At 40.3% G+C, this 17,948-nt stretch overlaps 1 protein-coding gene across 1 annotated transcript; it reads right to left on the reverse strand.

Moving 5' to 3' along the window:
* Positions 1–7,768: 7,768 nt before the first annotated feature.
* sik1 (salt-inducible kinase 1) lies at positions 7,769–17,897 on the reverse strand. Its single transcript, XM_028591995.1, is given in 15 exon segments — positions 7,769–10,030; positions 10,032–10,400; positions 10,536–10,725; positions 10,813–11,061; positions 11,155–11,380; positions 11,525–11,635; positions 11,737–11,886; positions 12,112–12,332; positions 12,436–12,559; positions 12,656–12,780; positions 13,212–13,373; positions 13,493–13,556; positions 16,587–16,703; positions 16,822–17,040; positions 17,586–17,897. Coding segments are annotated over 14 exon segments (2,406 nt in total). The 5' UTR covers positions 16,972–17,040; positions 17,586–17,897; the 3' UTR covers positions 7,769–9,882.
* Positions 17,898–17,948: the final 51 nt, after the last annotated feature.

Genomic DNA, 17,948 nt, shown 5'->3' on the forward strand with positions numbered 1-17,948 from the left:
TATTAGTGGGGTCATTTACGAGATACAAACGTGGATCTATTAGCCCCTGCACTAAGCTATTCAGCTGATAACGCTAACTCTTAAATTTACTTAAATGTATGATCATAATGTCTGGCATTACAGTTTTTAATGACTGCCAGTTAAATGCTAAGATAACAATTAAAACCCAATTTTAATTTCAAATTATTATTAATTTGATTTATTGCATTGTATTTTATTTTTGGTCCTTGTTCCATAATTCTGTCCTGATGTTGCAGAGAGAAAAGACCATCAATGTCCTAATGTCCAAAACCAAGGACATATCATAGGAAATGTTTTTTGAAAAGAATACCCTGTGACATGTTTTTGTCATCCAATAGACTTATTTTATCTAATAATAACAACTGAAAAACCTTTTAATTTGTCCAGGTCTCCAGAGGATATACCTGCCTGTTGGAACAAGCTGAATCCAGTTTAAAAAAAAGAAAGACTAAGCATCTATGGTCATGCTAGTGGCTCTGTGAGGCTGTACTTGGAGTTTTAAGCTATCTGCTATGCTCGTAGTGTTAAAGGAACACGCCGACGTAGTAGTAGCAGAAGTAGCACCACTTCGCCTTTCTGAGAATATATAATATAGAAGATGGCTGTGTCTCATGTGACCTTGTTATTTAAACACGCTGTGACTATAAAAATCACAACATGTAAATGGGAACATGTTGGCGTTATTTTGTAGGAGTAGGCTAGTTGGAACCGATTACCTTCAGGATCTGTGCTAGGCTAAGCTACCGGTGGAGCCATCGGACAGAGTTACAACACGCACGGAGATGAGAAGGGTATGTATGGACTTACCTAACTCTGGGGGATACGGGGAATAAGCTAAAGTCCCAATAAGTTGGTGTGTTCGACCAAACCAAATTTCACAGCAATTTATCCAGTCTATACATCTATCTATACGGTTGTTAAAACATTTCTTTCCAAATCATAAACATCTACCTCATGTGGGTGCTAGAGAAAAAGTCAGCTGGATTCATCGCCTGGGAAATATGAATGTCAGTACAAAATTTTAATGGCAATCTATTTCAATTGTTGTTGAGATATGTCAAATGTTTTAGTCTGGGCCAAAGTGGACCAACCGACGATTGTGTCGAGCCAAAAAAAACTTTTTGAAGAAATATAAATGAAAGGTTTGAGGGGAAAAATCAAGAGTATAAGAGGTTATGAAGAGATTCAGTTCAGAGAAACCTTATCAAATGGTTTCCTCTTAGAAAAGTCTCAATAACTAAACGCAGGCCTCCTTGTGGTGCAGGAAGGAGCCTGGGGGCAGCGGGTGATACCCAGCATTGATGATACCCATGATCCCACCTGCAACGTGCAACAAAGTATCTCTGCTGCCACAAGCCAAGTGTAAGATGAGCTGGAGGCCCAGGAGTCAGGCTTAGTGACGCACTTACTATCTGACTTCAAGTCCTCCAAGTTTCCACAGAGACACAACTTCTGACACTCCTATGTCATGATTCAACCACGTGGTGCTGCGAGGCACTGTGACTCCTCTCTCTGATCATTGTTCCTCTTATGATCCATCATTTCTCTTAAACATGTTGTTCAACGTCTCTGCAGAGAGCGATGAAACACTGATGTGAGAGATAAGACAAGGAGGATTTTACTGAACAGCGGAGAAAGTTATTGTCTTATCATGGGATTTGCTGACGAAATGACTATTGCCAGTCTTATCCTTCAACTCTCCATGTCCCCCTGCCCTCGTCTCAACAAGTAAAAATGCTAGAGTGGCTGCAGACAATAATTGTTTGAAACCCATTTTTATTTTTTTATTTCACCTTTATTTATTCAGACAAGTCATCAAGAACGTGTTCTTATTTGCGATGGCAGCCTGCAGTGTCGGTTTGGGTCTGCCTGCGAGCTGGGTGAGATCCTACATTTGAAGAAGCTTACATTAAAGATTGCAGGAAGGTGGAGAATGTTTGATAAGGCATGGGGACCAGTATTGAGACATTTGAGGGGTCTGAGAGGTTGAAGGTGTGGGATGAAGGATCAACCATATTCATTCTACAGTGGTAGCTGTATATTGTATATGTTTTAAACACCCTTTTTTCTTTCTTTCTTGTTTTGCTCTCTTGGTTTGTTCTCTGGTTTTCTAACATGAGTCTTTCTTTTTAACTACCTAGCCCATGATGTGTATAAAATCTGTCAAATAATTATAATCGTCTGTTCTTTTATGCCGCTGTAATGTTGTAATTGAAAGAAAAACGAGATTACTTTTATGTACCAATGTGGACTGTATCCATCAATAATTTGCTTTAAAAAAAACTTTCCCAAGAACTTGAAAGGTGACAGAGATAGTGAACAAAGAAGAGTTGAGCGATAAGATAACTGAAGTTTGTATGTGTGTTTATGACACACACACACGAGCGCACACACACACACACACACACACACACACACACAGCTGCTTAGTGAACTGAGCATGAGAGAGTAATGGAATGTAATGCCTGTAATGGAATGCTCACATAGACGCCAAAGCCTGCTGTACAATATTAACAGAGCCCAAAGTGCGTCATGGCTCTCACAACTGACACTGTGTGTGTGTATGTGTGTGTGTGTGTGTGTGTGTGTGTGTGTGTGTGTGTTTGTTTATGCGCTTCCAATCTCTCTCTACTGTATTGCCACACAAGTCTTGTGGTCCTGGGTGGTGTCGCCATATGTGAAGGAACAATGGCAGCACATTACTGTAACCTAATATGCAGTGTAAGTGCTATGTGGAAGATTAGTGCTATGAATGGAGCGGGTTTTGGTTCCTCAGGCCTCATTTACAGTAAGACATAATGGCTTCTAGTTAATTTTAAACTTGATGATGAGAACATTACCAGTGGTGGAAAGTAACAAAGCACGTTTACTCAAGTTACTTACAGTAAGTACAATTTTGAGGTACTTTTTTCTACTTCAACTCTATTACATTTCAGAGGGAAATATTGTATTTTTTAGTTTGGTTGGTGGTGAGTGAAACAAAATCTTAGGGTGTAGATCTGCTCGTGGGGATTTGGGACTTCAGTATTTTGAGGCAGCCTCTTGTCAGACAACAACACCCTGTAGTGATTATTAATGCTTAGTTCCAACTCCATCACCATGATGCTGCCCAGCTACAGTCGCAAGCTGCATGTGGCCTAATTCTGGGTAGAGATGGAAAGGTCAGGCTGAAGCTTCACAGAAACCAAAACCACTAGTGTGTTCTTCATCAACTACAAACTACAAAAAATTAAAGTGTACAGTATGACCAGAAATTTGCCCTTAAACACCTGACAAAGTGATAGAGTGAAAAAGTTCCTTGATGCTCAGATTTATGGTGTGAGTCGTGACATTGTTCAACACATGACAAATTGTGCAGAAGGTGAAAACTGGTGAAACTTCCATTTCTCTGTAATGCCATGTGATTAATAGCATGTCCAGGCTGTAAACAAAAACAAACAGGAGAGCTCTTTCCTTGCCTTTGTTGTTCACTTCCTCCAGTGGTCCCATGAGCTAAAGTCATGTCAGTTTTTTTATACAGCCCAGAATCACAGATTTGTTTTAGAGGCCTTTTCAATATCAACAACATTCAACACTCTCCATTCTTAGACCCTTGATTTAGGTAAGAGAAATGTATTGTAAGTAGGATTTGCTAATGAATGAGCTAAAACTGTGGTAAAAATTATATTTTGTTCTTGACGAAAATCACTAAAACGTGTCTTTAAACCTGAAATGGCGGCAGAAACAAGATATACACACAACATTGACATATCTTCTTCACCTTTTAAGTTGATGTGGTGAACTTGTTAGCAAACAGCTTACTTACACATCCAGCAGTTATGGAGCAACATTATAATTTTGTTTGTGTCCACCTGATTAATGTAAGTATATATATATTCACTGTCCTTTTAGCTGTTTTTGGTTTCCACTAAATCCTGAGGAAAATATCTGGTAAGTCACTGTATCTGTCTGCTGTTTGGTGCTGGTCAGGTCGTGTACAGTGAGTTTTTTTTTAGCTTTCCTACACATTGGACCTTTAAATTAATGCACTAAATTAGAGGGGTCTCATAATGTGTTTTGCTCACAGGTTTTCTACAGATGAAGTTGGTGCTGTTTCTCTTCTCTGTCTACTGCTAGTCCCACTAACTTCTCAGTGTTTTATGTTAAATGAAATAATAAAACTAACTCCATTGCTATGGGAATGCTATTTTAAAATTAAAAAAACTAAAAGGTTCCAGTAGCTGCTACAGTTCCCAGATGGATCAGTGAAGTGACTGATGTGGTAGCAAACTCTGTTATGCAGAGTCGTATCTAGCACTTCCGAAAGTTGTTTATTTTCTTTGCTCTGAACCTCCGTGAGTTCCACAAGTCCTCTGGTATTCACACTCGTCCTGCCAGAGAGGCCGATTATTGGCAGTGACGCATGCAGTTTCTCACTCACGTATACACAATTAGGAGGGTGCTAATCTCACAGCGAGGGGAAAGATCCAAAAGCCCACACCAGAGGCTTCCTAAGAGTGTGATTATACAGTATGTACTGTACATCAGGCCTGTGGGTTTATGTGTATAGTATCTGTGCCATAACATAGTTTCTTATGCAACAGTTCTCGGGGCAAATACAATATAATTGACCCTATGATTCTGAATTTCCCTTTTGTCATCAGACATTAACTTCCTCTTCCTTCTGTAACTGATTACTGAGTTGGGAAGTTATTTTTCACATTTCCACAGTTACATGTTTCTCCCCAGCATCTGCTCCCCCCCCCAACGTCTTTCTCTTCTGCTTTTGTCCACACAAATAGATTCTGAGAAAATTCTCTGCTCAATGCACTTTCACTTTTGATATCCAAGTAACTTATTCAAAACACTCTAAATGTTTTATGGCAAGCTGTCTCTGTGTGGAACCTTGGATTCTTTTCACATCCTGTGTGTGTGTGTGTGTGTGTGTGTGTGTGTGTGTGTGTGTGTGTGTGTGTGTGTGTGTGCGCGCGTGGGAGAACAGAGGATTAGATAGGATAGGTCCATCCAAGTCACATGTGTGCATGATAGTCCTGTCCAAATCCCAAAATGCTTTGCAAATGCCATTTTCTCTGACTTCTGCATGGGAACTTTTCTCTTATTAAGTGGTGGAAGTTAATTTACCAAAGAACTGTAGATAAGGCTGGTATTGTATTATTTCTTATCTTCAACTAATCCCATGAAAAACCAACTATGAATTGATCCTACAAACAAGTATCGTGTACATATCCACAGACATATAGAAAATAGTTCAGACCAAATACATGCAATTTCTATTTTATTAAACTATATATTTGTGAACCAGTTTTAAAGATGTATGGCTTCAGTAGAAATTAATGGGCATGGGGCTGCAGACAGGCAGGGGAAATCGTAAAGTATAGAGAGACGGACTGATGCATTGTTGGTTTTGGTATTTTCATGAAATTTGTCAACAATAAGAAAAAGAGTACATAACATCAAGATGGTCCTTTAAATCCAATACTATTCATACAATTTGAGTCAAGGAAAAATACAGAATAACATCAGCCTTTAAAGTAATGGTTTGGAGTAATTTCACCCTAGGGTCCTTTGCACCACGACCTCGAGCCAAACAACCCCCCAGAAGCTTTTTTCACCTGGGTCGAACATTGGGAGAGTTAGTGTAGAGTAGCGTTATCAGCCTAATAGCTTGGTACAGGCGCTAATGGATCCAAGAGTGTATCTTGTACATTACCCCACTAATGCCCAAAATGATACCAAACTTCTACAATAGTACAAATAGGTTATGTACTCATAAAACGATGGATTGGAAAGTTTGTAAGTACATCAGGTGGCAGTGTATATGATTATATTTAACCACAGCCTCTGACAGTCACAATATCGTTACTGATATGCAGCTTTAAATAGGTTTGACTTGTTTTAGAAGTCGAGAATTCCAACAAATGTTGCTTGTGGAGTGCCACAAGGCTATTTAGGCCCACTGCTCTTTAGTTTTTATATGCTCACTATTATTTTCCATTGTTACATGGACGACACCCAACTGCATTTAGTGATTACTTCAAAAAATCCTAACCCTTTGACTAACTAAAACTGCATTTATGTGTAAAATGTGTTTTATGCCATAACATATCACAGTAATTATTGGATCAAAGTAGTAAAAAGATACAAGATATGTGGGTGCAAAGAATATAAATCAAACAGACCTTTACTTTCTTCTCTTAATGCGCATAAACATACATCAATTTGTTACAAGAAGGCTTAATCACTATACTGCACTGTTCTCAGATGTGCTGAAAAGTCTGTAAACTCATTCACAAAGCTGCTACAAGAGTTTTAACCAAAGCAAATAAAAGAGCTTAGCTCATGTTTCATGTTTAAAAGGCCTACCTGGTTTCGGTTCACAGCTCACCTTTCTCAGTGAGAGAGCTCTTCTGTAAAAACTATAGTTAATATTTGAAATTAAAAAAATCTGACAATAATATATTGGCCTATTGCTGTAAAAAATTATTGTAACCATGATATATAGCGACACACAGTCACACATTAGCTCAAACATATTGACATTTCTGTATGGACATTTCTTGTTAGTTATTGGTCCATATACAGTATATATATATAGACTGAACAACAATACTGACATTTAATTCAATTTCAAAATATTAATTCAATTTTATTTTATTTTATTTATAGTGTCAAATCATAACAGAAGTTATCTCAGTATACTTTCTAGATAGAGTAGGTCTAAATCACACGCTATAATTTACAGAGACAACAATTTCCCCAAGAACAAGCATATATCTGTGATATGCTAATATCGGTTGATACAGTATATTGGTCCAGCCAATTTATGGGTGTAAATCTGTACATACTGTGAATAGCGTGCAGCAAATCAACACATTTGTAAGTTTGGAAAATGCAGTACTCCTACAAGAATTTAAATTGAGTTTATTTTCTTTCTCTTGTCAAGAAGTAAGAGGAGAGCAACAGAATTTACTTGGGTCAGCACTTGGCTCACGGATGGTTTGTCTTCTCATTTTGCTGTTGCGTCACTCAACTCCCACATAGCCTTTTGTCAGACGTCAGACACCTGTCCATTTTATGAAGAAACGTCAGGCAGGAGGGTCATCAGGGTCCAATGATTCATCACTCTGCATCCCAGCATCATCATAGGGAGCCAGTGCATCATCAGTGTGCTTTGTCATCAGTTAGTTGAAGAGGATGAGACGTAGTTAAAAGTGGGTTGTCTGCTCCTGTATCATCCGTAGTTTGGATTTTTGTATCTTCATTATAAAATCTGGTTATCAAGCTGCTATCAAATGATTATATGATAAATAAAACAGTATTTTGGAATACATAACAAAGTGTGTGTTGCACTCAGTCTGGTTGCAACAAACTTATAACTAGTAGTTATTGTTACTAATGATTACCAGTAATATTGACAGGTAATTATTTTAGATACAGCATCACTTTTATAGATGTACTGAAGACTGAACTCACATTTTTTAGATGGATCATCAGATTCAAAGATTCAAAGGTTTGATGGTCATTGAGTACGTGCAGTGAAATGCAGATTTGCTTAAGTCTAGATGAGAGTGCAATAAAAAATAATAATTAGAATAAGACAAATACTAATCAGAATATATACTATTTGGAGGATATACATTCAAAGATTTAAACTCTAAACACACATATATAAATATACATGTGAAAAGTTCTAAAAGAGTTGTAAATATATCCAACTTATGATAAAAAAAAAAATTCAAACAGACAGTTTAAGCAGTGAAGTTTATTTCAATAAATAGCCACATAAATAAACCTTTTTCTTTCACAAACTAACATTCTCTGTCCTTCTCTTTAACTTCCTCCCACCACACACACACACACACACACACCCACGCACACACAGAAAAAGAAAATGAAATTGAAATACTTCTTATTCTTACAAAGTTTATCAAAAATGGGTAATCCTATAGATTTGCATTGAGTCTTAGTGTTTCAATCTTTTTGTGACGTTTTTTCATCATGAGAAACAAAGAAAAATTGGAATAAAGTGCAAATCTTTGTCTGCTGACAAAGCGAGTTCAAAGTCCAGATTCAGAAAAGAGAGGGAGAAGTCAGAGAAGATATTAAAAGGGCCAGTAACGGAGCCATCCATATTTCTTTCTTCGTTATAGCGATCAGAGATGGAGAACTCTGGTCGGGGGTTTGTTCAAAGGCACAAGTGTTGGTAGTAAATGCAATCTACCACAAATTGCTTACAGTAATAGAAATATCAACACTACATGTTTCCAACGCACAACTGGGTTTGGAAAAACACTGCTCTTCTACAAGTTGTTTCACAGATATGAGAGGACTAACTAAGCTTACATTACACATCTCTTGCAGTTTTCGAATACGTCATCTGAATTTCACGGCACACATAAATCAGCTTGTTGCAGATCAGTTCTACTTATTTGCCACTTATGGACAACTGAAGAAAGATTAACTTCCAGCACAACATGGTATTGCTAGGTTCACATTTTTTCTTTTCTTGTTTTCTTTTTCTTTTCTAGAAAAGTACAAAATGAATACCACCATGGTCATGACAGTAAAAGCTAGAGATATTAACAACACGTGTAGCATAATTTTGGTGACAGCCAGAGTTTTCTCACAGCAAAAAGCTAAGGAGATCATGTGAAATATTCCTACTAACCACCATGCTACATTTTGAGACAGCATTCAAAGTGAAAAGTCAGTAGTGTATCATCTCTTGTGCTGTTCGCTCTTTGGTAAACCCAAATTCTTCCTTTCAGTTAAAGAACTACAAGCATGCTGTGTGAAGGTACAGCACTTTGAAATGCCTTGAGTCTTTCCTCTTTTTGTCTAAAGTATCATGTTATGTTACATAACTAGTACCTGTTCTAGTCAGCTAGCACAGCAAAAAAATTTAAGGTAATAACACAAAAACCTCAGGCAAATGTACAGTTTGACCATCCTATGTAGCCACATCCTCATTTTTACAGGTTTCCAAATTTGTGTTCCTGTGGAGGTAGTAAAAGCATCTAACAAGAAGGTGCTTATAAAACAAAGGGAATATGGATCGATGTATCCACATATGCAAGGAGCTACCAAGCTGACCGCTGTACCTGTTGTGCTTTACTCAATCAGCGAGACACCACCTTCCTTCAGTTTTGGCTGATGGGGATGTAGCAGTCTTTTTTGGGCCTCGAGGGAAAAGCAGCATTTACGTAGCTATAATAACCTTGCCAAAAAAATTATAATAATCACAGTTTCAATACAAATCAACTCCTTCAGTGAAGCTTAGGGCACTACACTGCATGTTCACTGCACTGCTACAGAGAGATGTCTCTTTAGAAAGGCAAACAAAGTGGGAAAAATGAAAAAAATTAAGAAATTTGGTCTTCAAGTGAAGTCAAGTGAAAAACATTGAGAACAAGAAATTACACAAAAAGTTTTAAAAAAAAAAAAATGAGGAAGAGGGAGCCTTCCTGTATTAGATAATTTCGACACCATTAAAACATTTGAGACATAATTGTATCGGCTTGCGTCAGCTCTCATTTCATTGAAAGTGAGTCCATCAGGGAGCTGAATGAAAGTCTTTCAGTCTATTATTGCTTCTCTGGCTGTCTGATACAAGTTTATCGCCTTGTCCAGAGTTTGGTTATTGCTTAGTCTTTAGCTTATATGATATCAAAAGTATAAACGTGTGTGGACACATTCTCACATGTGTACCCCATGTTGTTAAACAAAGTGTACATTTGTCGCTTGCATTTGTTTTTTGTTCTTTCTCCTCATTGCTGCTGTCTTTTCTTCTCAGCTCAAAATCAAGTGAAGATTTTTTTTCCACCACAAAGAGAACAATCGCTTGTCTTGATAGCTGATGTTTTACTTTACCATCACACAGCTAATGAGCTGCTGCTGTGCAGCCAGACCCAACTCCTGCATGTCAGGGTCTGTGCTGAAGGCCAAGCCCATGCTCCACACCACTGGTTGAGATATGATGGGGAGAGTGCCATTATTTCGCAAACTGGGGCTGCTGTTGGAAGCCGATGTAGGGGTGAGGGTGAGTTTGTGGGCTAATGTGCAGACGAGCCTCGAGAAGGTAAGCAGCGGAGGCCACAGGGGACAGAGAAGAAGAGTTGCAGGATGAGAAGGATGAGGAACAGCCCGAGGAGGAAGTCTCGATAGTTTGTTTCCAGGGGCCGTGCTGTAGACCAACTGAAGCTTGCTGAGGAGGCAGGGTGGAGGGGGCGGGGGTGTCAAACATGAAAGAGGAAGCAAACACTGTAGTAGGCGGAGGAGAGGGTGACTGCGGCTGGGCCAGAAAGAGCAGGGGATTCTGGGCAGGTCCTGTCTGAGCGACTTGGACCTGAGGCTGGGGTTGGTGCTGGATCTGTAGCATTCTGGAAAACAGACAGAAGATCAGACTCTCTATTTACATGAGGGGTTTTTACAGTACAGTATGAGACCGTGGGCCACCCCCTCAGAACAAATCAAGACAACATTGTGCTTTGTGTAATCATTTTCATGTGTCTCACCTTTGCTGGTGCAGCACCTCCTCCAGCATGCTGCGGTGCTCAGAAAGAGCTGGACTCAGTGACCCTCGGCTGCCGCGGTTACAAGAGGGGGGAACAACAACCTGCCTCGTCAGACCCTTGATCTTATTTAATCCCAGAAGCCCTTTAGTCCGTGTGTTTTTCCTCAGCTGCTGGCGGAAAGCTTTGAGGCCTGTGGAAAGGCATGGGAAAGTGTTACACAATACTCCTTTGATCTTTAGACGGGATAAATGACACCTGAATGATTGTGCTCCCGTACCTTGTGTGAGGGAGGTGTCAGAGGCCCTGCGACCCTCCTGGAAGCTAGCAGAAGGCAGGCTGCCCTGAGCCTGGGGCAGGAGGTGGGAGGAGAAGGTCTGGGGAGCTCCAGCAGGCAGCAGAGTTGCACTTTCAGAGGCCAAAAGTGTTGACATCTCACCTATAGCAGCCTGCAGGGTGGGGGCTGGACTGGATGAGGACTTCAGACAGCTGTCAGAGGAGGCACCATCTGAGGGATTGACCACAATACCTACAGAAACAAAACAGGTAAGAAATTAGACTCTGTATATGTGATATGTGGATTGACTTATCCTATTGTTGTACACTTGTATAACATACTAACATGGAGGGTTGCACTGGTGGAAACGGGCCGACACCTCTGCCAGAGTGTGTCTGCGGGACGTGGTGGTGTGAGGGAACAGAGGCCCGAGAGTTTGTGTTGCCTCCTCTACCTCCAGGTCTCTGGGTCGTACCTCTTCGCTGATGCTCGTCTCCAGCAGGCTCGTGGGTGAAATGGAGCGGTTCCAGAGCAGTCTGTTAAGGCTGGCTTCCACTGGAAACACTACACGCTAGAACAGAAAGAGTTGGACTGTTAGCCACTGATTAATGGTAGAGATGCAGAGTTGCCTTTGGTCTATCAATAGACAAGGGTGGAGGTTGAAGTATCTTAACCTCTGAGCTGCTGAATGTTGTCAAGTTGTATAATCATTTACCTGGAATAATCCACCTTGGTCATACTCCATCTCTGGGTACAATGGAGGATTTTTTTTGGCTGGCATTGAAAAAGCTGTAGTTCTAAAACTGTTGGTGGATTCCATGATCACCTAGAAGCAAAACAGAAAGCAAATAGCATTTTAGACTTCAAGCATAAAAAATCAGGACTAGCTACAACTTTAAGCTCAATACATCCAGCTGGAGTGCTCACCTCTGGGCCGGAGGAGTCGGAGGTGCTTCTGGGTCTTTGGCTCCAGGTCCCACACTGGCGGCTCAGCTGCTGGGTGCGATGCTCTCTCACTCTCTCCAGTAGCAGGTAGTAGATAGCAGAGAAGTGATTGTAGCTGCTGCTCTGCAGAGACTGAGGAAAAGGACAGATAGTAGATTAGTGGTGTTGGCGCTTTGTTTACCATCTCTTCCTCTCTTTACAGCTTCCTTTAGCTCTTTCCCTCTATCTTCTTTGAATGAAAGCCAGGTATAACTATGTTTTCGGTCTTGCTGCCCCTGTTAAGTATATCTCTTTGGAACGAGAAATGGGACATACGTCTTATGAATACCAAACCAAAACTGTTTTGTGTTCAGTCACCTCGATAGTCTTCTGGCGGTCGATTCCCAGTGTGTTCATGATGCCCAGCACTGGTTCGCTGTAGTCCCCCAGGTTGGAGTTGTACTCTGTCAGGGAATGGCTAAGGGTCTGGTGGGCAGCTGTTGGGTCTGCCAGCATCCAGCGATGCTGTTTGATCTGGGCCATGCTGATCCTCCTGGCTGGGTCCACCACCAGCATCTTACGGATCAGGTTTTCACAGTCTAGAGAGGACAAAAACGAGGAATGAGTCTTGGATTCTGAGCACTTTGGATTTGGACAGAATTGGTAATTAGCAGTCATTTTATGATTTGTTTGCCATTATACCTTGAGACATAAAGAAAGGGATTCTGAATCTTCCCTCTGTGACTCTCTGTCTGAGCGTAGGAAGGCTGGATCCATCAAATGGAAGAGAGCCGCAGACAAGAACATAAAGCACCACACCAAGGCTCTGTGAATAAAATAGCAAAAAGGAGAATATTAGCATAAGAAGAAAACAAATGCTTGATTGAATAATTCGGTCTATATTTCCCTTCTATAAGCTTACCCAGATGTCCAGCTGAGGCCCTTCATACTCTTTCCCTTCAAACACTTCCGGGGCAGCATAAGGCAGGCTACCACACCATGTAGACAGAGGCTCCCCTGCATTGTAAAAGTTTCCAAATCCAAAGTCTGTATGACACAGGAAGAGATACACAATGGTTTTGTTAGTCCAACTTGTTTGTTTTCTCCACATTCCAGCATGAGGAGCTCAGGGCCCTGGAAGGCAGATGTCCCATGTATTTCATATTCATGATGTTCAGAGACATTCTTAGACCAGATCAAGCATTAACTCAAGTTTCAAGTTTCAAGTTTCTCTCACACAAAAGACTACTCTTTCAACTACAACATCATTTGATTGAGAATGGTTTAGGAAAGCTGTAAAACTTTCTTTAGGCAAACATGAACAGAATTTAAAAACAGCAGGGAGGGACAAAGAGATCAGTGTCAGATTCAAACCATTGATTTCTAATAAAAACCTATAACACTTTTTCTCACATTGTACACTTCCTGCCAGCAAACCATTTACCATGGTATGAGTAAACAGTATATGGCAGACCTACCAGCCAGTTTGATGTTCATACTGGCATCCAGCAACAGATTCTCGGTTTTTAGGTCACGGTGAACGATGTGGTGTTGGTGGCAGTAGTCCACGGCTGTAAGAATCTGCCAAAACTTCTTTCGTGCCTCATCTTCACTCATACGGCCATTTGAGGTCAGGTGGTCTGGGGGGAGAGTGGATATTTTAGTTCAGACCATATTTGACACAGAAATGTTGTGATGTATCATGATCAACAGATTTAGCCTCCTTTTTCAAAGTAAAACACCATAAAGCTCAACTCACCAAACATTTCTCCGTTCTTTGCATACTCTGTCACAATGTACAGCATGTCTTTGGTTTCCATGACCTAAGAGAAAAAAAAGAAGAAGAAAAATAAACCAAATGGGTCATTGGCAGCTGATAATGACGAAGAACAGAAAACCCATTCCAAGTCCTTCAATTCAGAGCTCTCCAGGCATCTCTTGGCTTGAGACATTTTCTAACCACAAAAATCCCTATCTGATTCTTCTCCATCTACTTCAAAACACCAACACCCTGGCTTTGCATGGAATGCCCTGTAGCATAACTCAGCTGCAATTAGATCATGTCTTAAAACCCATTTATACCACAAACCCAGAAGGGAAATGCATATCATTCAAACACAGACAAATTACTGTCAAATGTTCTTCCTGAGGCGGACACTAGTTCACAACGGATACTAGTGTTGAATTTCAAGCTCCCCCTATCTCTTAATTTCTAGTAAACAGAGACAGATTCACACAGGCTGTTCACATGTGTCTCATCTAGTGTATCAAAAACACCATAAGTGCAATCATTGCACTATGTAGGCCGGAAAGACGCACATTCCCAATCCTTTCCTGGAGCTCATAGAAAGCTTCCATTTCCCAGGAGAGCCCTCGGGGACGGGGCAGTTTAGCAGAAAGGTTGCACAACAAAGCAATTTTCTTCAGAGGACAAAGCCATGTCTTAGAAATGCTGCTGGCCAACTTTGATTAAATGTCACTAAATTCCACTGAATGGTGGAGCTTAAATCTTTTCAGCCACCTTTAGAAAACCACGAGAAGAATGATTCAATACACAGACACTTCCAAGCGGAGAGTAGTCTTTATCTGTGAGATAGGGCAGCTCTCTGGGGCTCTGTCACCTTGAGGTGCAGTTGACGTCACAGCTCTGAAGAACAAGCACGGCACAACAAGGAACCTCAAACCAACACAGAAGGAAAATTAACCTCTTAACATCCATATTTTCCATTTTATTTGCCATGAACTAGCTTTAAGGTTGTAGAAGCTGCATGAAATGTACACTGAGTGAAATATTCAAATCCAAGACTCCATGTTTTCATGGCTGCACCTCTCAATCACACAGAAATATCATAGATGTATTGTGCAGCATTTTATACACATTTCTCATAATTCAGCCGGATATATTTGATATCGTTGGGAAATTTGGGATCTCCACTAAAATTTTAAATGCATTTATGTGTGTTTGACATCAGCACAGTTTATACTGACAGCCCCACCGGTGTGAGTGCGAGGTTTAAGAGGATAAGAGGAGTGTGTGATTGATACAGAATAAAGAGAAACGCAGAGGCTTCAATGATCCTTGACTAAAGAGGAAAAATAACATTTTACTCTCATGAGACCGGTGAGAGAATGAAAGCAACAGCTGATTTATTAGGCCAGAGGTCTCAGACCATCACCGTGTACCAACCATCTGACTAGCATCACCTCAGACCACCCAAGGGCACAGGAAGAAAGGATGCATCACATGCAGGATGTAGACAGAGGTCATCTATGTTAGAGTTTAGAGCTGTGATAGCACCTTTATCAGGGGCTGGGTGATAATAAGCCAATCTTATCCAATTTCTCATTATCATTATATCTTTATCTATATTAAATATATCTATATTGTTAGACAGTTAATGTCTAATTGAACAAGACAAAACCAAAAGCTATCACAATGCAAGAACCTAATTCTACTTAAACACATATGTTTGACATTTGACTAAGTGGGATAAACATTTGTTATTATTTAACATTATTGTTATTATTATCACTAAATTCCTGCAGCTGTTTGTACAAATAAGGCTGTAAACCCCATTATAAATAACAGTAATATGCATTATCAATATCCATATATATAATTTTTTTTGTCAATTAATCATCTGGTCTATAAAATGTCAAAAAAGTGTATGTATGTGTGTCTATCATAATTACCTTAAGCCCAGGGTGATGTCTTTAAAATACCATATCCTATAGACAATGATATTTAGTTCACTATCCTATAAGACAAAGAAAAAACGCAAACTTTCACAACTGAGAAGGTGAAGGGAATTTGTTTGGTGTTTTTACATGAAAAAATTAGTTAAATTATGAATTAATTGTACTGTCTATAGTAATAATAATTTAATCGACTAAATGTTTTGGATCTACATCATGGGAAATACTGTTGGAGTTTCCAAGGAAAATGTCATTCTCTTATTTTGATTGAGAGATGATTTCACAGTATGTGTTAGTATAGTTTGTTTGTTTGTGTGGGTGTGCGTGTTTCTTGCCAGACACGTGCCACAACACTCGCAAGGCCAGCTGTGAAGAAAAAAGTGAATCCTTTTCACTAAGTCTATTAGCAGCTTTGTGCGGTGCCTTCACATGATGTACAGACACATGCTGTAGCACTTGGCGTTAAGAAATGCTAATTGGTATTAACATTCAGACCTGTGGACGCACCTTTAACCAGCAGTCTCCTGACTGTTCTCTGACAAACCTCTGCAATCACTTCTACACTAACGGAAAACATCTTGCATTGTTCCCAGTACTGACTGGCACCCATGCTTATTCTCTCATTCTCTCTCTCTCTCTCTCTCTCTCTCTCTCTCTCTCTCTCTCTCTCTCTCTCTCTCTCTCTCTCTCTAACACACACATGCAGAAACAAAGGGGGAGGTCAAAAGGGATTTTGCACTAATGCTGTTGTGCTGTACTTATGATTGAATGTGCGCTGAGAGTCAGCAGCTCACCACAAGCTGGTACAAACCACTTAGATAACAAATGCCCTTTATTTTTGCCACACATAATGGCACCACTGCTTCCACATAACAACAGTAGCGAGGCAAAATGCTCTGCTCAACAACATTGCTACTGAGTGAGAGAAATACAGGTGTCCCCATTCTGCAAAGCTTTCTACCACATTGAATTTTTTTACTCCTAGATTCATGCCTGCGTTCAGACTGGCTCCCTGCACATGCAACAGAACCAGGTTTCACAGTTGAGGCTATAAGACAGGTTGATTAACACACTTCGGCTGCCCGCACACACCATTCTGCACACATACAAACACATGCATGAAACAACACTGCAGAGAGAGGAGAGATAATACACACCTGGTAGAGTTTGATGATATGAGGGTGGTTTAGCAGCTTCATAATCTGCACCTCTCTGTAAATCTTCTCCAGGTTGGAGGGGTTCAGTCTGGTCTTGTCAATGATCTTAATAGCCACCTGAAAAACCCAAAAAATTGCAAATTGAAGACATTTAAATTTGAAAAGAAGTCTACCTCTGTGTGTATCTTTAAAAATCTGCTAATTTAGTCACACAGTTTGGAGGAGAGCTGCTGACCTGTGTTTTGGTGACTTTATGTCTGGCCAGTTTCACCACTGCAAAGTTTCCCTTCCCCAGAGTGCGGATGATCTCGTAGAAGCCGACCTGCAGAGGCCTTCCCTGGGCAGGGCTGGACTGAACAGGGCTGTTCTCTGCCATGATCACCATGGTGTATTAACAGTCTGGAGATACAGCGTTGCGATAGTTTAAGGCTAGTACCTGCAGAGACAAAGACATCTGTATATTTCATTGCTTTTATTTTACTGCATATTAACAGATACATTTTTACATTACATTAGGCAGGTGTTTTTGTCCTAATCAACTTAAAATAAGTGTATGTACAGTATATATGAGAATGATATACATATAGGCCTATATGAGAATGATATACATATAGGCCTATATGAGAATGATATACATATAGGCCTATATCTATCTGCGCACGAGTTCAGAGGGAGAAAGTATGAGCTTAGCCTGGAGTGAGTGAGGTGCTATCAAAATGTGATATAGTCAAAAGAAAACTATTTTAAATGTAGGCCTACAAATGTTCCAGTTCCTAATAAGGCATAACAACTGATAGAGTATATATATATTTTTTAATGTTAATACTTTAAACATGTTTTACTGTTAAATAGAAAGTAAAAGAGAGGAGAAATCGGCTTGACTAAAAACGAAAGTAGCTTTGGGTTGTGTAAGAAAATAGCATAGATTAAAATGAAAATGTATAGAAAAGGGTAAGTATGAGGTAAGTGAGTCCAATGGACAGAGGAGTCTCGTCTTACCTTAATTAAGTAGGCACAAACCACTTTCTCACAGTTCAGAAGGCTCTCAGAAGAAACATAAACCATCCCACAACCAGAGCGAAGAAACAACAATAGAGAGGAAAAACTGTAGGGAAAACCCACGGAGCAAATTTTTCTTCCCGTCTTCAATTTGACTTTATACAACAAGTCTTTCGGCCCGGGGCTCGGCTGTGGCCGGTGTGTAACTGCGCGCTCCGCCGGAATGCAGAGCAGAGGGCTTCGGCACTCACAGGGGGGGAACTCCTCCTCCTACTTCTCCTCCTCCCTCCCCCCGCCACCATAACAAATTGATACCCACCTTATTAACGTCACACCCGCGTCAGAGCTCCGAGCTGGGTGCAA

This window comes from Perca flavescens, chromosome 11 (assembly GCF_004354835.1).
Source record: "Perca flavescens isolate YP-PL-M2 chromosome 11, PFLA_1.0, whole genome shotgun sequence".
Taxonomy (NCBI): Eukaryota; Metazoa; Chordata; class Actinopteri; order Perciformes; family Percidae; genus Perca; species Perca flavescens.